This window comes from Phaenicophaeus curvirostris, chromosome 1 (assembly GCF_032191515.1).
Source record: "Phaenicophaeus curvirostris isolate KB17595 chromosome 1, BPBGC_Pcur_1.0, whole genome shotgun sequence".
NCBI classification, from domain to species: Eukaryota; Metazoa; Chordata; class Aves; order Cuculiformes; family Cuculidae; genus Phaenicophaeus; species Phaenicophaeus curvirostris.
Genome location: NC_091392.1, coordinates 1,600,467 through 1,622,546, shown reverse-complemented (window position 1 = coordinate 1,622,546; position 22,080 = coordinate 1,600,467). Strand labels below are relative to the sequence as shown.

The window sequence follows — 22,080 nt, the reverse complement described above, 5'->3', positions numbered from 1 at the left end:
ATAAATGTTCCTGGATTCTGCAGCTACAGAAATACTCATCACAGAGCAATATTTTCCCCAGCAAATGTATTCTGGTGGTTGATTAAACCTCTCAGATTCACTTTGGAGTTTAATCAATTGCAGAAGCAGCTTGTTGCCTCATACGCTCCCAAATTATAGACGTTATTGCTCAGCCAAAGGTGGGAGAGAACACACACACGCTTCGGATGGAAGCAGACAAGATGCTGTGGTTGATAAAGCTGAGTGGTATTGATGAATTATGTCACAAATGTGTACTCTCTTCTCTTGCCAGCAATGTCTCCAGGCCAGGAGAGCCATGCCAGTATGGAACACCTTCCGGCATCTGAACATATCCTGCAAACCCTGGGTGAGCTGGCCAGGTCTTTCCAAGAGATGGCTGATCGCTGCCTGCTGGTCCTGCATTTGGAAGTCAGGTAAAAACCCTGAATTTGGGTATTGGAGGTGAGCTGGGGAGGCTGCAGAATCATAGAATAGAATCATGGAGTGGTTTGGGTTGGAAGGATCCTTAAAGAACATCCAGTTCCACCCCGCTGCCATGGGCAGAGACACCTCCCACTGGATCAGATGGCTCAAAGCCTTATCCAGCCTGGCCTTGAACACCTCCAGGGATGGGACATTCTTGACTTCTCTGGGCAACCCATGCCAGTGCATCACCAACCCTATCACAAAGTTCTTCCTAAGGTCTAGTCTAAATCTTCCCCCCTCCAATTTAAAGCATTTCCCCTTGTCCTATGTCTCCAGGCCCTTGTAAGAAGGTCCCTCCCCAGCTTTCCTGGAGCCCCTTCAGGTACTGGAAGCTGCTCTAAGCTCTCCTCGGAGCCTTCTCTTCTCCAGGCTGAACAGCCCCAATTCTCACAGAGCAGAGGTGCTCCAGCCCTCGCATCATCTTTGTAGCCTCCTCTGGACCTGTTCCAACAGTTCCATCTCCTTCTTCTGTTGGGGATTCCAGAATTGAACACAGGACTCCAGGTGGGGTGTCATGATAGTGGAGTAGAAGGGCAGAATCCCCTCTCTCGCCCTGCTGGCCACGTTTCTTTTGATGCAGTCAGGGTACAGTTGGCCTTCTGGGTTGTGAGCACACGTTGCCAGCTCATGTCGAGCTTCTCAATCAGCACCTAGAGGTTAAGATGGTCCCCAGAGTACATATTATTGCACCTGAGACAGATCTACTTGGCTGCTGTAACATCAAAGGTCAATCCAGAAGTGCCAGATCCCACCACCACGGATGGCCAAATGTGAAGCAGAGGCAAGACAGCTTAAGTGGAATTTCCTAGGCAGTTTTTATGTGTCAGAGACCAGGGAAAAATACATTTTCTGGAGAGATTTGTTCTTAGAAAATTACACAATGATGCCTTAATAGCCTAACAGGCTGCTCTGCATTTATTAGCCACTGCAAATAGCAGATTTTCTTCCTACTTTTTCAAATAGCAGATTTTCTTCCTACTTTTTCAAATAGCAACAGAGACTGGAAAAACAGCTGGATTTTTTTTAAAAGGATGGATAGTTTTATGATGTCCCTGACTTCACATGCAAAATCAAAGGCAGCAAATCCCTTTCTTCAGGCTGCCAGCTCTCCGCTTTTGGGCTGGGAAGATATTTTTCCTTTATGTGTCGTATTAGCCAGGTGTATTTTCGTTGCTTCTCTTTTTTCTCTGAAGCATCAAATATAAATGGATGTCAGAGACAGGCAATGAGATTTGATGGACCACCAGTTTGTTCTGCCGTGACATCTCCTGAGCCATATTGTGTCCTTGTGTACGTTGGCAGAGCTCTGGTGAAGTCAATATGTAGCTTTAAAAGAAATACCCATTAGTTATTGTCAGCAGCTCTTGAACCTGCTATCCATCATCTGCCGGCCACTTGATTGCAAGCATCACAGATGAGCTGGGGATTGAGGGATTCGAGGAAAAGATTGTTGAGGTATGGAAATGGAGCGGCTTTCCGGCTGCGATGGAATAGGAGGTGATGCTCGAGGTAGCCTGGACTCATGGTATGAGCACCAGCCTGAATGGGCTTCTGGCCCCAGTCCTTCCATCACACTTGGTTTAAGCAGAAATAAATGCAAATGTAATTCAGGGAGGAATTTGGTGTCATTTTAAAGCATTTTAAAACCTGCTTCCTCTAGCATTTTGAACAAGAGCTATGGTTTGATGCTGTAAAAACAGCAAACCATGTTACTCGCTGCAACGGCTGGAAAGGCTTGAGAAAAAGAGGTGCTCCAGTGGGCCTGTGCAAACCTCATGAGGTTCAACAAGGCCAAATGCAAGGTCCTACACCTGGGTTGGGTCAGTCTGCGGTTTTAATAGAGGATGGGGGATGATGTGATTGAGAGCAGCCCTGCGGAGAAGGACTTGGGGTGCTGATAGCATGTTTTCTTTCAGAGAGTGTTTATCTAGACACTGCTCATTCTTTGAAGGTGATATTATTATGGTTGGACTCTATGATCCAGTGGGTCTCTTCCAACCTGGTGATTCTATGAGTCTATGATCTCGTGGTCCATATGATCTGTGCTGAACAGAGGTCTGTTCACCTCTGTTTGGAGTCCCTCCTTATCTTCAAGCCAAGGTCAAGCAGAAAGCTGGAGCCAGCTCCAAATTAGCAAGAGTTTTGACTGTTGTGAAGTTCATAATAACATTAAAATTAGACCTTGGAAAGTAATAGAATATGCATAAGATTTCTGTCAAAATTTATCCATATGCATGTAAGGGGGAAATAGATTCTGTAACCAGTTCCTGTTTGGCTGCACACGATTGATGGAGATCGCTCCTTCGTGTCTCCCAGGCTTGATAAAGGATGCTTGCTTTCTAAAACTCCAAAACCTGTCTTAAAGAGTTTGTTTTGCCAGTGTTTCTGGGATCAGTAGTACAATATGTGTTCCTTCACAGAAACCCTGTGCTTGAAGCAGGCACTCAGAGCATGTTTGTAGAGAGCTGGGAATTTATCCAGCCTCTTCCCTGTTGCAAGGGGCAACCTAAGAAAACACCAGCACACAGCAAAGTGGATTTGTGGTGACGCAACTATCCCCTCATCTTTCTCCTCCCTTAGGGCTCCCATTCATTCATAGCTCTGCCAGGTACATGTCAGCACCAGCCTGCGTTGGCTTCTTCTCCTCCAGTACCATGTGGGCATGACCTGAGGACAGTGGTCACGTCCTTCAAGGAAATGTGCTGGTGCATTTGGATCATTAACCATCTCTTTTGTTGCAAATAACCATGAAGTTTTAGATTACTTAATCTCTTTTGAAGTATTCTATGATTCTGTTTTACAGTAGAGATGGTGGGACTGGGTTCGTGTTTGGACCTGATTATCTCAGAGGTCTTTTCAGACCTTAATGATTCTAGGATTCTGTTTTCCTGTGAAGAGTACAAACAGATGTTTCTTACTCTTAGAATCATAGAATAGTTTGAGTTGGAAGGGATCTTAAAGCCCATCCAGTTCCAACCCCCCTGCAAAGGGCAGGGACACCTCCCACTGGATCAGGCTGCCCAAGGCCCCATCCAACCTGGCCTTGAACACCTCCAGGGATGGGGCAGCCACAGCTTCCCTGGGCAACTTGTTCCAAGGCCTCACCACCCTTATCATGAAGAATTTTTAATGAAGGGTCCTTTGCATCCACCTCTCAAGATGGGACAATGACATGTCAAGAGAAGGATGTTTAACGCAGACGCAACCACCCATTTCTTAAAATTGCAGTTATATTTTACTTGCTTAAACATTGTGTTGGGTTACAACAGCCCTATGCAGTGCTACAGACTAGGAGAAGTCTGGCTGGAAAGCTGCCTGGAGGAGAAGGACCTGGGGGTGTTGGTTGACAGCGACTGAACATGAGCCAGCAGTGGCCCAGGTGGCCAAGAAGGCCAATGGCATCTTGGCTTGGATCAGAAACGGCGTGACCAGCAGGTCCAGGGAGGTTATTCTCCCTCTGTACTCGGCACTGGTGAGACTGCTCCTCGAATCCTGTGTTCAGTTCTGGGCCCCTCCCCACAAGAAGGATGTTGAGGCTCTGGAGCGAGTGCAGAGAAGAGCAACGAAGCTGGGGAAGGGGCTGGAGAACAAGCCTGAGGGCCCTGGGGGTGTTTAGGCTGGAGAAGAGGAGGCTGAGGGGAGACCTCATTGCTCTCTCCAACTCCCTGAGAGGAGGTTGTGGAGAGGAGGGAGCTGGGCTCTTCTCCCAAGGGACACGGGGACAGGACAAGGGGCAATGGCCTCAAGCTGCCCCAGGGGAGGTTCAGACTAGACATCAGAAAGAAATTTTTCCCAGAAAGGGTCATTGGTCCCTGGCAGAGGCTGCCCAGGGAGGGGTTGATTCACCTTCCCTGGAGGTGCTTAAGGGATAGGTGGATGAGGTGCTGAGGGACATGGTTTAGTGTTTGATAAGAATGGTTGGACTCAGTGATCTGGTGGGTCACTTCCAGCCTGGTGATTCTATGATTCTATGATTCTATGAAAACAAGAAGGCAACACTTTGCATACCCACCACTGTTTTAATGTTGGGCTTGTTGCATTGTAATCTCTTTCTTTTTGGTCTCACAGAGTTCATTGTTTCCACTACTTGATCCCCCTGGCTAAACAAGGGAACTACGCCATCGTCGCCAACGTGGAGAGTATGGACTACGACCCTCTTGTTGTCCGGCTCAACAAGGACATCAGTGCAATCGAGGAAGCGATGAGCGCCAGCCTCCAGCAGCACAAGTTCCAGTACATCTTTGAAGGTCAGACCATTTACCGTAAGAACTTGGGTCTTATGGAATGATTTTTCAGGATTTGTTTAGCCTTGAAGAGCAGGACTTGGGGGTGCTGGTGGATGAGAAGCTAAACATGACTTGGGAATGTGCACTTGCAGCTTAGAAAACCAACCGTATCCTGGGCTGCATCCAAAGCAGTGGGATGAGTCCCGTGTTCTGTTCTAGAGTCCTCAGCACATGAAGGACAAGGATCTGTTGGAGTGAGTCCAGAGGAGGCCACAAAGATGATCTGAGGGCTGGAGCACATCCCATAGGAGGACAGGCTGGAGAGCTTGGCTTATTCAGCTTGGAGAAGAGAAGGCTCCAGGGAGACCTTTTAGCAGCCTTCCAGTACCTGAAGGGGGCCTACAGGAAAGATATGATGTTCTGTATCAGGGAGTTTAGTGATAAAACAATGGGAAATGGTTTTAAGCTGAAAGAGAGGAGATTTAGATGAAATCTTAGGAAGAAACTTCTTTACTGTGAGGCTGGTGAGGCCCTGGCACAGGTTGCCCAGAGAAGTTGTGGCTGCCCCATCCCTGGAGGTGTTCAAGGCCAGGTTGGACAGGGTTCTGAGCAACCTGCTCCAGTGGGAGGTGTCCCTGCCCATGGCAGGGGGTTGGAATTGGATGATCTTTAAGTCCCTTCCAGCCCAAACCATTCTATGATGTTTCATTCTCATGCCAAAGTTCAACATTAATCCTTTGGGGGTTAAGGAGACTGTGGAACTGTTGCCACCTACAGCAGATTGATGAGACCCATGCAGACATGGGACACTCAGAAATCCTGTTGCCTCCATAGCATTTCTGAGCATGTCTGGCTGAATAAGAGGAACGAGCCCATGCTGAGAGGGAATGCAGTAAGCTGATGTACGTGCAGGACCGTTCTTCCTCGGGAAGCCGTAGGGCATGTGTATGTATTATATATCCAGCTCTATTACAGCCCAGTTCCTATCTGAAGTGTAGCCATTCCATTTCTAAAATTAAATTTAGAGAACATTAGCTCTTCTGATGTCTCATCTGTCGTAATTACCTTGGAGAATATAAATCACATCTTGGTTCATCTCCTCTGCATTTATTTGTGGCACTGATGCACGGTTCTCTTGCCTGCACGCTAGGATCCATGTCATTTTATGTGGTGGTTGTTCAAAGTCAGGAGAAGGTAGGGGCTGGAGGTGTACCTACTGTCTAGAAATGTGCAGAGGTGGTCAAGGACACCAACAGCGTCCTGGCTTGGATCAGAAACAGCGTGGCCAGCAGGAGCAGGGAAGTCAACCTTCCCATGTACTCAGAATTGGTGAGGCCACACTTTGAATCCTGGGTTCAGTTTTGGGCCCCTCACTACAAGAAGGACATTGAGGCACTGGAGCATGTCCAGAAAAGGGCAACAAAGCTGATGAAGGAGCTAGAGGAAAAGCCTTATGAGAGGAGCTGAGGGACCTGGGGTTGTTTTGTCCTGGAGAAAAGGAGGCTGAGGGGAGACCTTATCACTGCCTACATGTCCCTGAAAGGAAGTTGTAGCAAGGTGGATGTTGGTGTCTTCTCCTAAGTGGCAAGGGAGAGGAAATGGCCTTCAGTTGCACCAGGAGAGGTTCAGATTGGACATCAGCAAGAATTTCTTCATGGAAAGGATTCTCAGGCCCTGGCAGAGGCTGCCCAGGGAGGTGGTGGAGTCCCCATCCCTGGAGATGTTCAAAAGACAAGGAGATGAAGCGCTCAGGGATCTGGTTTAGTAGTGGGCAGGTGCAGTTGGGCTTGATGATCTCAAAGGTCTTTTTTAACCAAAAATTTCTATGATTCTAGTATAATTTGTCAACAGGGGTGAAGGCTTTGCAAGCCTGGCTCGCCCTCTTTTGGTCATTGCTTACTATTCCTAGAGAAGGCTTTCAGTATCTAAGTGTTCCCCCTATAACCATATATCTACTTATTGAGCGTTTTTTAATCTGATATTTTCTGAGCTATGTGAATCCATCGCAGAGCGAGTGCTCACCAACACATTGTAGAGCTCAGGTCTACCCTGTCTATTTGAGGAGAGTGAAACAGAGCCATGGGGATCATTCATATCTCAATAAGTCATGAGGCTGAAATTCATATACATGATCTTCATGAAATTTGGGCACCTCTGAAGCCCAGGTTGGGTGTTTACATATATCCCAACTGGTTGCTTATACATGAACATATTTTCTTTATTCAGACTTTGTATTGACCTCTACTCAAAAGAAGCGTGGCCAGCAGGTTGAGGGAGGGGATTCTGCCCCTGTGTTCCTCTCTCATGAGACCTCATCTGGAGTCCTGTGTCCAGTTCTGGAATCCTCAACATAAGAAGGAGATGGAACTGTTAGAACAGGTCCAGAGGAGGCTACAAGGATGATCAGAGGGCTGGAGCACCTCCCGTACGAGGACAGACTGAGAGAGTTGGGCTTGTTTAGCCTGGAAAAGAAAAGGCTCCAAGGAGATCTTATAGGGACCATCCAGTACCTGGGGGGGCTACAGGAAAGCTGGGGAGGGACTGTTCACAAAGGCTTGTGGTGACAGGATGAGAGGGAATGGGTATAAACTGGAAAGGGGCAGATTTAGACTAGATGTAAGGAAGAATTTCTTCACCATGAGGGTGGTGAGACACTGGAACAGGTTGCCCAGAGAAGTTGTGGCTCCCCCATCCCTAGAGGTGTTCAGGGCCAGGTTTGGATGGGGCCTTGGGCAGCCTGATCTAGTGGGAGGTGTCCCTGCCCATCACAGGGGGGTTGGAACTAGATGATCTTTAAGGTCCCTTCCAACGCAAACTATTCTGTGATTCTATGATTCTTGTACTGAGTGAATCAGGCTGGGGTTTTGCTGTCTGTAATGTGACACGAATGCATACATCGTTCTGGGGGTCCTTCAGCTCTGTCCTTCAGCAGCAGAGGAAAGATGGAGACATCATTCAGACACAAGAAACTGTTCAAGAGTGATCAGAGAGAGGCTGCACATCAAGTGCATTTAGATGAGTTCATTTCTGCTCTTGCAGAGTGTGGGTTTATCAGGGAAAAATGCCACCCTTGATAACAGATTAAAATACTATCATTTGGTTGGAGCAGTAGTGGTCCATCGCGTTGCTCAGAGAGAAGAACTGAAAGGGACATTACACAAAGCCTGACTGAAAATCTGGAAGTGCCCTAGAAATATGAACGGCTGTGATAATGCAACTTTGAGTTTTCATATTGTTTTGGGGAAGTCCTAAAATACATAGGGAAGATACTGGAGGCTCTTTCCATGTAGAGTCCAGTGTGTCTCTGGTTCCAGTCGACGTGCACCACCTAACAGTGCTGATTCATAGAGTTTATGATGAATTATCATCACTAAATGTCTTCCTCCTTTGATTTGTTTCCTCCTGACCCTTGCAGGTTTGGGCCACCTGATTTCCTGCATTCTTATCAACGGCGCCCACTACTTCAAGCGCATCAGCGAATCTGGCATCAAGAAAATGTGTAGGAACATCTTCATCCTCCAGCAAAACCTGACGAACATCACCATGTCACGTGAGGCTGACCTGGACTTTGCAAGGTGAGCAAAGCGCCCCATGCTGTAACTGTTCTGATGTCCATGTATATGGAAGTAGCTCCTTCCAGAGGTTTCACATCTTGTGCGTGCAACTGGCTGGATATCTAGGTAAGCCCAGAAAGTGTTGAGAATGTTCACTTTCCCCCATCTTGAGCAACATTCAGAGTAACGTGGCTTGCTTGAGCTCAGCATGAACTCTAAGTGGAGATCCCACCAAAGTATCTGTGCTTGGGGCTTCCTCTTCGTGTGAAAAATATTGTCCTAATGTCCAGCCTGAACCTCCCTTGGCGGAGCTTGAGGCCATTCCCTCTCGTCCTGTCCCGTGTCACTTGGGAGAAGAGCCCAGATCCCTCCTCTCCACAACCTCCTTTCAGGTAGTTGTGGAGAGCAATGAGGTCTCCCCTCAGCCTCGTCTTCTCCAGCCTAAACACCCCCAGCTCTCTCAGCCGTTCCTCATAAGGCCTGTTCTCCAGCCCCTTCCCCAGCTTCGTTGCTCTTCTCTGCACTCGCTCCAGAGCCTCAACATCCTTCTTGTGGGGAGGGGCCCAGAACTGAACACAGGATTCGAGGAGCAGTCTCACCAGTGCTGAGTCCAGAGGGAGAAGAACCTTACTGGCTCTGCTGGCCATGCCATTTCTGATCCAAGCCAAGATGCCATTGGCCTTCTTGGCCACCTGGGCCACTACTGGCTCATGTTCAGTCACTGTCAACCAACCCCCCCAGGTCCTTCTCCTCCAGGCAGTTTCCAGCCAGACTTCTCCTAGTCTGGAGCTGCACAGGGTTGTTGTGCCTCAAGTTCTATGAAAGTGCAGGACCCGGCATTTGGCCTTGTTAAACCTCATCCTGTTGGTCTCAGCCCATGGATCCAGCCTGTTCAGATCTCTTTGGAGCCTCCCAACCCTCCAGCAGATCCACGCTTCCACCCAGCTTAGTGTCATCCGCAAACTTGTTAAGGGTGTGCTCAATGCCTTCATCCAGATGCTAGAAGGCTTGTGCTTTGCCCATGGACCTGAGATGCTGATGACCAGTAGTAATATTGGCCGATTCTTTGTGGCAGCAGCTGGTTCAGCATTGAGCAGTTAAAGGAAGAGTCTGGAACTTGCAGTTTAAGGCATGTAGATCAATTTTGCGTCACACTTGGATATGACCCACCACAAACACTGGAAGGAGATGTCGATTTTGCCCTCACTCGTGAAGACTGAACTGCAAGAGAAGCACAACTCCCTCAGATGAGCGCAGGAATGACTGAGCGCCTCATTTATTCGGGCTCTCATATGGGGAATGATCTCATTATTGAATTAGCTTCTTCATAATAACATTGACATGGAGAAGTTATGAATGCTGAGGCCTAGAGGAGGGGCAGAGAGAAAGATCCATTACTAACTCTCCAAGGTATAAACTTCCCAAATTCAATCTTTTCTTATTTTAAGTACTTTTTTTTTTTCCCCCTGATCTGTTAAAATGCTAAATAAATTAGCCCAGTTTTTTGGCAGGCAGAACAGAGCTTGAGCATGTGCTGACAGCACCTTGGCACCCAAATCATGAGAAGCTGACCGAGCGCTGCTGGAGGCTGGCACCGAGGGGTCTTTGCAGGAAGGGTTGAGCTCTGCCTCGTAGTGCTGCACAATTTGACATGGAATTTGAAGGGAAGGGTGAGGAGGGAATGTTTTCCCCACTCCCATTCTTGCTGATGGATGATGCACCAGACAAACAGTTTCCACGATATCAAACACACGTACACCAGCCTCCGTTAAATTGAAGTTGTGTGGCAAATAGATTTTCTCCTGCACCGCTGGAGCTGCTCAGTATCATCAACAGCTGAGGAGTTCGGAAGAGATAGAATCATAGAATGGTTTGGGGTGGAAGGGACCTTAAAGGACATCCAGTTCCAACCCCTTTGGCCATGGGCAGGGACACCTCCCACTGGACCAGGCTGCCCAAGGCCCCATCCAACCTGGCCTTGGACACCTCCAGGGATGGGGCAGCCACAGCTTCCCTGGGAAACCTGGGCCAGGGCGTCACCACCCTCATCATGAAGAATTTCTTCCTGATGTCTAATCTAAATCTTCCTCTTTCCAATTTAAAACCATTCCCCCTCATCCTAACACTACATTCACTGATAAAGAGCCCCTCCCCAGCTTTCTTGTAGGCCTTCTTCAGGTACTAGAAGGCTGCTCTGAGGTCTCCCTAGAGCCTTCTGTGTGCTGAACAACCCCAACTCTCTCAGCCTGTCCTCATAGCAGAGGTGCTCCAGCCCTTGGATCATGTTTGTAGCCTCCTCTGGACCTGTTCCAACATTTCCATTTCCTTCTGCCGGGGATTCCAGAACTGGACATGGGACACCAGCTGGGGTCTCACGAGAGTGAAGCAGAGGGGGAGAATCCCCTCCCTTGCCCTGCTGGCCACACTTTTTGTGATGCAGCCGAGGACACGTTTGGCTTTGTCATCTGTAAGTACACGTTGACAGCTCACGTTGAGCTTCTCATCCACCAGCACCCCAAGTTCTTCTCCACAAAGCTGCTCTGAGCTGGATGCCTGAGCTTCTGCATAACATCAGCTGCTTTGTGGCACCTGCGATGCAGATTTCCTCCTATAATATAAATTCAACAACACTTTGGTTTAGCTTTCATGACTGTGTTGCTCCTGTCTTTCTTTGGGGGCAGATCTCTGTGATCTAGAGAGTATGTTTTATTCTTTTATTCTTCAGATGACTCCTCAATGCTTATTATCCAGCTTCCCCTTTTACATAAACGAGGTGTCTCGTGCATCCCAACCCTGCCCTGCTCACCTGAATTTACAATTACCTGAGCAAGTTCTCATGTTACCCCAGGGGCTCCTCTTACTGAGGTCTATTCAAACTATAAAATAAACATAACAGTTCACCCACAGAAAGCATAAAATAACTTCAATGTAGGATAAAAGTGATTTGTGCTTCTGTGATATTGCTCATATAGGAGTCTGTAAAAGCTTTGTGCGGTAGCTAACTATCATTTTCACCTTTTTAAAGATGAGGAAAAGGAGAACAAGTGGTTATTTCGCATATGGTAGCAGGGGCAGAGCTGATGATGGATAAATAGAATCATAGAATCATAGAATCACCAGGTTGGAAGAGACCCACTGGATCATCGAGTCCAACCATTCCTATCAAACACTAAACCATGTCCCTCAGCGCCTCGTCCACCCGTTCCTTAAACACCTCCAGGAAAGGTGACTCAACCCCCTCCCTGGGCAGCCTGTTCCAGTGCCCAGGAACTCACCTACTCATCCTTCCTCCTTGCACCTCGTGGTAACTGCGGTATATTCCCTCCCTGCCTCGCTTCTCCAGGGAGCTGGGTGATCATGAGTTAGTAGTGGGCAGGTATGGTTGGAATTGATGATCTCAATGGTCATTTTCCAACCTAATAATTCTATGATTCTATGATCATTACAGAATGGGATAGGTTTATGGAGTGAGTCTAACCCAGCATGGGACTCACTGTCCCATCTCTCAACTTTGCAGTTTCCCTTGTGCAAAATAATCCAACATCTACTCCAATTTCTTTAAGGAGCTTCTTATGGTTTGGGTTGGAAGCAACCTGAAAGCCCATCCAGTTCCAACACCCCTGCTGTGGGCAGGGACACCTCCCACTGGATCAGGTTGCTCAAAGCCCCATCCAACCTGGCCTTGAACACCTCCAGGGATGGGACATTCATGACTTCCCTGGGCAATCTAGGCCACTGCCTCACCGCCCTCATCCAGAAGAAGTTCTTCCTAATGTCTAATCTAAACCTTCCCCTTTCCAATTTAAAACCTTTCCCTCTTGTCCTGTCACTCCAGGCCCTTGTAAAAAGTCCCTCCTCGGTTTTCCTGGAGCCCCTTCAGGTACTTGAAGCTGCTCTAAGGTCTCCCTGGAGCCTTCTCATCTCTGGGCTGAACAACCCCAATGCTCCCAGCCTGTCCTCATAGCAGAGGTGCTCTAGCCCTCAAATCATCACCATAATATCCTCTGGACCCGTTCCAACGATGTCTTGTCCTTCTTTTGTTTGGGATTCCAGAACTGGTCACAGGACTCCAGGTGGGATTTCTTGAGAGTGGAGTAGAGTGGGAGAACCCTCTCCCTTACCCTGCTGGCCACACTTCTCTTGATTGCTGAGTTCTGCGAGTTCTAGCTAGGAGAAAGAGTTTAAAAAGCTGGTTCTGACTGCTGAAGTGTCACAAAATGATGTGTAACATTTGCTAAATTTCCTGGAAATATTAATATTTCTTCCTCTTATAGATGTGTTCAGCCTCTAGGCCAGCAGAAATGCAGTCAGTCTTTAGGACACTCACTACTATATTCAAGAAAAATCAGTATTTTCTTCCCATGTATAATATCTAGGGATTTACTTTGAAGTCTAGGACTGAGAATGAATTCCAAATACCTCAAAATTTTGGAATTTTCAGACCCAGAGTTAGATTTATGACATTAAACAGATAAAATTCATCTTCAGATTTGGATTCCAGTTCAGATCTTTTCCCTTTGTGCCTTCTTTCCATCTCCCCCTCTAGCCCCACAAAAAATTACACTTGCATGTTTATGCAGAGATTTCATCAGGGGTAGTTGAAAAAGACAAGGTTTCTGCTGCAGACTTCTTGTTATCTAAAATATCATTCAACTCTTAGAAGTTCATTTTTCATTAAAAACAAACCAGTTTCTCAGACGCACAGCAGTGCTAAAATTGCCCTATTCTTGAAAGTTAATTGAGGTGGTTGCAAGGGGAAGGGAGAGACCAGTGATGAAATGTCAACATTTCATACAACACCATGTCATTTTGACCTCTGAGATAAAGGTTTTGGAGAGGAGCTGCTCGTCTTTACCGAGTCTCAAAGTGTCCTTCATCCCTTAAATGGTTTGCAGCACAGAAAACCAGTGGTGTTTGTACACCTATGAGTTAGATTGGAGGTTTCCCTGCTGCTGCCGTTCCAATTAATGGTTGCAACGTCCATCTATGCCGCAGGGACCAGAAATCTCTTCTCCTGCTGCTAAAGATGTTACCTATGGCTCTGACCATGGCTTTCTAGTAGATGTGGTACCTACATTGTGACTACCAGCAGCTCCTGGCCACTCCAAGAAGTCATAGAATCATAGAATAGTTAGGGTTGGAAGGGACCTTAAAGATCATCTAATTCCAACACCCCTGCCATGGGCAGCAACATGTCCCACTAGAGTCCCCAGTGAGAAGGAACGGGAAGAAACCATCAACATGCCAGAGAGTTGTTCACAGGTTGGCTGTGAATTAGCCCTTGAAACGTAGTCCAGATTCCTCTGATCGAATCTATCGATACACGAGGGCTGCTGGAATTCTTATCGCTCGCAAAAGAGAACGACCTCTGCTTCTGCTCCCGGGTAGCTGCTGCTCTGACCTTGTTCCTCTGTGTCTGTGCTTTCCCACTGATCCCCACGATGCCACCATGTCCATGTACTTGCTTGCATTCTTACATTTTTCATAGAATCATAGAATCACCAGGTTGGAAGAGACCCACCGGATCATCGAGTCCAACCGTTCCTATCAAACACTAACCCATGTTCCTCAGCACCTCGTCCACTCATGCCTTGAATCCCTCCAGGGAAGGTGACTCAACCCCCTCCCTGGGCAGCCTCGGCCAGGGACCAATCACCCTTTCTGTGAAAATTTTTTTCCTAATGTCCAGCCTTGATGCTTGGGGCAAGCATCTTCCAACAACCCACACAGCTGCCTGCAGAGAGACAGGAGGGAGTCTGAACCACAAGCTTTCTTGCAAATTGGTGTCAAACTGCTGCATCGCTGGTTGGGTTTGGTCAGGGTGTCAATATGACAGGCTGGGAGAGCTGGGTTTGTTCAGCCTGGAGGAGAGAAGGCTCCAGGGAGACCTTCTAGCGGCCTTCCAGTACTGAAAGGGGGCTACAGAAAAGTTGAGGAGGGGCTCTTGGTCAGGGAATGCAGGGATAGGATGAGGGGAAGCAGTTTTAAGCTGAAAGAGGGGGATTTAGAAAGAAATCCTTTACTTGTGAAGGTGGTGAAGCCCTGGCCCAGGTTGCCCAGAGAGGTCATGGATGTCCCTGAAGGAGTTCAAGGCAAAGCTGGATGAAGGTATGAACAACCTGGTCCCATGGGAGGTGTCTTTACCTGTGGCAGGCGGGGAGGAGCTGGATGGGCTTTAGATCAAACCATCTTATAATTCTGTGCCTGCTTGGAGCAACACAGTGTGATGAGAAGAGACCAGTGTGGGTTTGGGAAGCAGCAGATTTGCCTCAGCTCTGCTCTGGCACCAAAGCAGCTCTCTGGGGGTGTTTAGCCTGAAGAAGAGGAGGCTGAGGGGAGACCTCATCGCTCTCTACAACTCCCCAAAAGGAGGTTGTGGAGAGGAGGGTGCTGGAGCTCTTCTCCCAAGTGACAGGGGACAGGACAAGAGGAAACAGCCTCAAGCTCCACCAAGGGAGGTTCAGGCTGAACATTAGGAAAAAAGTTTTCACAGAAAGGGTCATTGGTCCCTGGCCGAGGCTGCCCAGGGAGGTGGCTGAGTCCCCTTCCCTGGAGGGGTTTAAGGGACGGGTGGACGAGGTGCTGAGGGACATGGTTTAGTGTTTGATGGGAATGGTTGGACTCGATGATCCAGTGGATCTATTCCAACCTGGTGATTCTATGATTCTATGATTCTATTTTTGCTCACAAGTTTGATTGGATCCCAGCAGCAGAGTCGTTATCGACCCTCCAGGTTTAAGACCAGCTCAGCTGGTGACAAGAGGTGGAGATGCTCCTGTGCCTGGATTTTCCAGCACAAACAGCCCCGCTGCTTTCAGCACAAACATCCATGGAGGTGGCAGCTCCATCCTACCCAACTCTTGTCTTATTCTTGCATGAGGAGAACTGAAGAATACCACCAGGAGCAATCTCCAGCAGCAGGATTTCAGAGGGTGCTTTATTTCAGAGTGCAGGTCTGGTTCGGATGCTCTGCATTTAGGGCTCTTGACTGGCAGGCTGGGAATTTTTTTGTTTAATTATACAGGTGTAGGAGAGATTTTTGTCTTTTGCCTAAAGTGCAAGGCTGCCCCAGACAGGAGGAATAAGCAGGGACTTGCTGCCATCTACTGGATGCTGCAGAGGGAAGGGGAAGCCAGAGTGCATTAGAGATTCCTCAGACGTCTCAGTTCTTTGAAATAAGTCCTTTTCATTGCCAAATGTTATTTCTCTTCCTGATTTCATTCTTCATAGATAGGGAAACAACAAGCTGCGTTTGCTGCCTGGGTGCCCAGGCTGCCTGATGTAGCTGGTGGAGGGAATTCTCCTTCAAGAGCCTTTCTTGAGGCTTTGACGTGTGTGTGTGTGTTGAAACCCAGGTCCAACAGGTCCTGACTGGGATCCCCTTCATTCAGTGGCAGATGCTCTTCTGCTCTCAGCGCTCCTGTGATGCTCCTCTGCTTCAGAACTGGATAAAAAGGGTATCTCAGATGCTCTTCCTTGGGGCTGCACTTGAGCCAGGAGATGACACGGGGTGTTTAAGATCATAGAATCATAGAATGGTTTGGGCTGGAAGGGCATGATGTAGGCACAGTGCTGTTGGGCTGATGGTTGGACTGGATGATCTTAGAGGTCTTTTCCAACCTTAGTGATTCTATGATTCTATCATTTTTGGATTCCAAGTGCAATGCAGCCACTTCCACCATGAAATAGCTTTGATAATCTCCTAGATGTTTAGTGATTGGTGGGTGTCAAGATTGAGGGTAAAATTTTAACCCATATAAGGTGGGGATTTTTTCTTTGCATGGCAGGGACAGCAAATGGCTGTCGCATATATTTTTTCACAGAAAGGGTCATTGGTCCCTGTCCGAGGCTGCCCAGGGAGGTGGTTGAGTCCCCTTCCCTGGAGGTGTTTAAGGGATGGGTGGACGAGGTGCTGAGGGACATGGTTTAGGGTTTGATAGGAATGGTTGGACGCGATGATCCGGTGGGTCTCTTCCAACCTGGTGATTCTAGGATTCAGTGATTCTATAATACCTTGTCAGGGCTAGACAGCCCTACAGATTGAACCCGTGCCCTTTGCAGTCAGCTACCAATGTTTTTTTTTTAAATCCTGATGTAGATAAGCTGGTCACTGAGCCAACCTCTCACAGAATCATAGAATTATTTGCTTAGAAAAGTTCTTTGAGACCATCGAGTCCAAGCATACCTCCCTACTACTAAACCAGATCTCTGAGCACGTCGTCTGCCCATCTTTTAAACCCCTCCAGGGATGGGGACTCCACCACCTCCCTGGGCAGCTTCTGCCAGGGCCTCAGAACCCTTTCCGTGAAGAAATTCTTCCTGATGTCTAATCTGAACCTGGTCTGGCACAATTTGAGGCCATTTCCTCTCATCCTATCACCTGTCACTTGGGAGAAGAGGCCAACACCCACCTCACTACAACCTTGTTTCAGGCAGTTGTAGACAGTCATGAGGTCTTCACTCAGCCTTCTTTTCTCCAGGCTAATCAACCCCTCAGCTGCTCCTCATAACGCTTGTTCTCTAGCCCTTTCCCCAGCTCCGTTCGCCTCTCCAGACCCGCTCCGACCCCTCAATGTCCTTCTTGTAGGGAGGAGCCCAAAACTGAACCCAGGATTCAACGTGCAGCCTCACCAGCACAAAGTCCAGGGGCACAATCGCTTCCCTGCTCCTGCTGGCCATGTTGTCTCTGTGTTGGAGAGGAAAACTTCTTCCTCGTTCATAAAAATCACAAACGTGTTTGTGGGGAGGAATCCCTCTCCCCTCACTTTATAGCCCAAGATTCTCAGTGCTGTGGAAGGCAAAAGTCACTGGGACTTTGCAGTGTGAATCCTAGGAATTCTCTTCCCTATAGAGGAGCCAGAAGCAGAACGAGCTCTAGAAGAAAAGCTTTTCTTTGCTGACAGCGTGGGAAAGACGTGTTATCTCCATCACGACGTTGGACTCCTGTTGTGTATCTGTGGAGCGTGCCCTCATTTTGGTTTTGCTGCTTTAATTAACAAAGCTGCTTTAGTTTTCAAATAATGACTTGGTTACAACAAAACCCATATTTTCTTTTCCTTTCTTCTCTCTCTTGTTTTCTCCCTCCTGTAGTTTCCACTGAGCTTTGATCTCAGTGCAGGTTTAATTAGCTGTAATTAGCGGTTTCACTGCATTAACCAAAAATCCCAAACACAGAGGATTAAAAAACACCCCTCGGCTTGATGTCCCCACCCTTCCTTTCTCCTTTAGCTTCCTCCGTGTGCTTTGAGGGATCAAAAACTGTGTCCCCATACAGTCCCCATACATCCCAAACAATTGCCCTGTTCCAGTTTCAGTAACTACACTAGAACAAATTACCCATCCATGTAGTTTAATTTCCAGTTAAATCTACAGCTGCTCTGTGTAGGACACATATTTATGGCTTCACAACTTTTCATATAGCACTTCGTGGGGTTTCTGACTGCTCTCAATGTATCTACAGCACGGTGACTGCTCAAGACTTCCCAAGCTTTGAGCTTCTTCAGTCCTCCATGAGCTTTTGTCACGTGCTTTGCTGGAGCTGTGCAGAAATGAGAGGGGATTCTGGAAGATGCGACTGATCTGGAGAAGCCAAAATCACTGGTCTGCTCTCCTCCATGGAAGTGCACAGGGGAATTGCATCGTTGGTCATGCAATCAGTCACAAGAAAGCAGGAAGAAACCAAAGAGCTCCTCTAGCTGGTGAAGCAAGAATAGTGCTGAGAACTATGTCTCCTGTCAAGATACCCACTCAACACTTATTAGATGCCACATCAAGCCCCACCAACCATTCATCTATTGGAAAAGGTCTTGGTTCTGACCAGCTCAGAAGCTTCCAGTGGGTCTTTTCCAACCTAGTGATTCTGTGATTTATGGAGACCACACTGGAAAATACATTGTTCCCAGATAGCTCACCTTGATGCCCAGGACTGGAGATCACACACAGTTCCCAGTTCACTGTGGATCAAGCGTTTCTTGGAAGGGACCTCAAAGCCCATCCAGTCCCACCCCTCTGCTGTGGGCAGGGGCACTTTCCACTGAATCAGGTTGCTCACAGCCTCGTCCAACCTGGTCTTGATCGCTCTGATGCAAAATAGTAAATGAGAGCGGGGAAATGATCCAGCTTGGGGGAGAGCAGGGCTGTGGTTTGGGTTTCGCATCAGCTTTTTCTCATTTTTGGCAGGATCAGCTCCCCGAGTTGGTTCACAGCAGGCGTCGCAAACAGCTGCGCTGGCACAACCGAAGGAGAGGGAACAAACAAGGAAATGAGCTGTAAGGCTCTGAAGTGATAATGCTGCTGCAAATTGAACTTTGTCTTAAATTAGGATAAGACATTAGATGACGAAGGAGTTATCATAGAACCATAGAATCATGAGGTTGGAAGAGAACCACCGGATCATCGAGTCCAACCATTCCTATCAAACACTAAACCATGTCCCTCAGCACCTCGTCCACCCGTCCCTTAAACACCTCCAGGGAAGGGGACTCAACCACTTCCCTGGGCAACCTGTTCCAGTGCCCAATGACCCTTTCTGTGAAAATTTTTTTCCTAATGTTCAGCCTAAACATCCCATGGCGCAGCTTGAGGCCATTCCCTCTCGTCCTGTCCCCTGTCACTTGGGAGAAGAGCCCAGCTCCCTCCTCTCCACAACCTCCTCTCAGGGAGTTGGAGAGAGCAATGAGGTCTCTCCTCAACCTCCTCTTCTCCAGGCTAAACACCCCCAGGGCCCTCAGACTTGTTCTCCAGCCCCTTCCCCAGCTTCGTTGCTCTTCTCTGCACTCGCTCCAGAGCCTCAACATCCTTCTGGTGGGGAGGGGCCCAGCACTGACCCCAGGATTCGAGGAGCGGTCTCCCCAGTGCCAAGTCCAGAGGGAGAAGAACCTCCCTGGACCTGCTGGCCATGCCATTTCTGATCCAAGCCAAGATGCCATTGGCCTTCTTGGCCACCTGGGCCACTGCTGCCTCATGTTCAGTCGCTGTCAGCCAACCCCCCCAGGTCCTTCTCCTCCAGGCAGCTTTCCAGCCAGACTTCTCCTAGTCTGGAGCTGCACAGGGTTGTTGTGCCAAGTGGTCAAGTTTGGAGCCGAGGGGAGGCAGGAGGAGTGAATATGCCCTTATGCAGAGGTCACTGCGCTTCCGTCCCCGCCTCCAGGCCCCCTGGCCTCACTCCAGCCTCTGGATGGACAACTGTTCTCCTCAGGTTTGCTGAGCAGCAGCTTTCTTATTCCTTGCCTGTGTCTGGGAAATGTCTTGCCTGCTGCTGCTTCTCTGCATCAGGAAAAAACTCCAAAGTGCCCTAACGGTGATAGAGCAGATGTTCAGAAGCAAAGAGCCTGACTCTTGGGGGATGACATTTCTTATGTTTGTCCTTAAGTAATTTTCACATAATGAGAGCACTTGAGCACATGAAGATGGAGAGAAAGTGGCTGAACCACAGGGTAATGACAGCACATCACTCCCTTTCCTTTGGTGGCTGCATGGATTATAAATTCCTCAAGGAGGGGATTTTGCTGGCTTTGTAATTAAAACCCACACCAGGCATTTCGCAGACACGTGGGCCATGGCAGCTCGAAGAACATGCATTCAAGTCCAACCAAGTATTTAAATTGGAGTTTAACTTTCAGATGTATGCGTTGACCTGTTGAACCGATGAACGCTTGCTCTATAACTAGAGGTTCACCACAGTCACGTCTCCATCGGAGCTGGCTGCCCTTCATCCCCTTTACAGCAAGAAGCGAGAAGTGAGGATGATTAGAGTGCGTTTTTTCTGAATTGGTTTAAATTTTATTTGAAACGAGATGAAGGGCCTCCTAGGAACGCCTGTTGCTCTCTCACGAGGATCAGGGAGCAGAGGTGACCTGCTCAGTGGGATTATCTACAGCAGGCATCTATCACTGGGTAAGATGAGCCCCTCCTCGGCTGCCTGGGGCCAGGAGGTGACTTTGCAGGTGGGCAGATCAATCTGTAAGCACCCTCCATACGTTTTACACCTAGTGGCAGCTGCATATTAACTGGATTACAGGGATGAATTCATTTGGCAGTTTCTACATCCCTCATCATAGAATGGTTTGGATTGGAAGGGACCTTAAAGACCATCTAGTTCCAACCCTCCTGATGGATGGGGACATCTCCCACAGGATCAGGCTGTTCAAAGCCTCATCCAGCCTGGCTTTGAACAACCTCCAGGGATGAGGCATCCACAGCTTCCCTGGGCAACCTGTGCCAGGACCTCACCACCCTCATCATGAAGAATTTCTTCCTAATGTCTAATCTAAATCTTCCCCCTTCCAATTTAAAAACATTCACCCTCACCCTATCATGAGAGGCCATTGGAAAATGTCCCTCCCCAGCTTTCCTGGAGCCCCTTCTGGTACTGGAAGCTGCTCTAAGGTCTCCCTGGAGCCTTCTTTTCTCCAGGTTGAACAAGCCCACCAGGCTGAGAGCCTCTCTTCCTAGCAGAGGGGCTCCAGCCCTCAGATCATCTTCATGGCCTCCTCTGGACCTGTTCCAACAGTTCCGTGTCCTTCTTATCTTGGGGATTCCAGAACTGGACACAGGACTCCAAGTAGATTCTCACAAGAGCAGATTAGAGATAGAGAATCATGTCCAAACAATGTCCAAACACACTACGAAGTGTGAAATCACGTAGCATCCACTCTTCCCTGATATTGCTCCATACAGCAGAAGAAGTATCTTAAAATACCGGTCAGCACTGGAAGGTGCCAGTCCTGCTCAGGCTTTCCGCTGTTGACTCAATGGTTTTATTTTGATCAGCCATTTCCCTTTTTCCCGGAGGCGCTTTTAATCTTCTCACTGTAACCTTTAAAGATATAGGTTTTAGTGGCCTCTGTAATGATTTTCATTGCCTGAATGTGGATGTCTGAGTTGCTTAGAGTAAAGAGATTAATTCAATATTTCTAAACTGGAAATGGACTGAAAAACTGAGAGGCTTCATTGACTTTCCTTGCTCGGTTCTCGCTGTGTTAGTGAAACAATCAATGGAGGTGAACTTCTCAGCCAGCAGAAAGCGGCGTTCGCATTTCCAGCCACACAAGCTCAGGAAGATGCGAATAAACATTTCGAAGAAGTGGGTTTTGGCTGTTAGACTTGGCTAGAGCGCGTTCCTTCTCTGCATTAGCAACATCAGGATATATTCTCCTGGAAATGAATTACAAACAAGTTCCTCATTTATCCCTGAGGTGACAGTCTTTTGCTGATATGTGCTTTCTGGAGACTAATAAGTTTTGAATGTTAGTGGGGAAAGGAGAAAAAAAAAAAAACAACAAAGTAATTACTTTGTGTTCCCAAGCTCCTTATTTGTGTAGGTGCATGTGTGTTTATCTCGCTCTGTCATGCTGCATTGCTAATGGTAATTAAAGGGAAGGGATTTTTCTAGTGAAAAGTTTTTCTTCTTAATTTCTGCCTGTAGTGACTTTGGCCTCCATGACAACCCGGAGCCACTGACCAGGTACTTGTAGAACTGCAGTTTCTTTAATAGAAGGACTAAGACTTGGATAAGAGTAGCTAGAAAGCTGCCTGGTGGACAAGGACCTGAGGGTGCTGGTCAACAGCGGCTGAACATGAGCCAGCAGTGGCCCAGGTGGCCAAGAAGGCCAACAGCTTCATGGCTTGGATCAGCTATGGGGTGGCCAGCAGGAGTAGGGAAGGGATTGTCCCCCTGGGCTCGGCATTGGTGAGGCCACATCTCAAATCCTGGGTTCAGTTTTGGGCCCCTCACTCCAAGAAAGTCATCAAGGGGCTGGAGAGTGTCCAGAGGAGGGCAACGTAGCTAGGGGAGGGGCTTGAGCCCAGGGGTT

The 22,080-nt window shown here is 48.1% G+C and overlaps 1 protein-coding gene across 1 annotated transcript in view; it reads left to right on the top strand.

The window, feature by feature from the left end:
- The window catches only part of EXOC4 (exocyst complex component 4), a 428,233-nt gene that overhangs the window by 383,187 nt on the left and 22,966 nt on the right, over positions 1–22,080 (top strand). Inside the window, exons 15-17 of the mRNA XM_069861081.1 lie at positions 293–434; positions 4,555–4,733; positions 8,128–8,287. Coding sequence (XP_069717182.1) covers positions 293–434; positions 4,555–4,733; positions 8,128–8,287 — 481 coding nt within the window. The remainder of the gene's footprint in view (positions 1–292; positions 435–4,554; positions 4,734–8,127; positions 8,288–22,080) is intronic.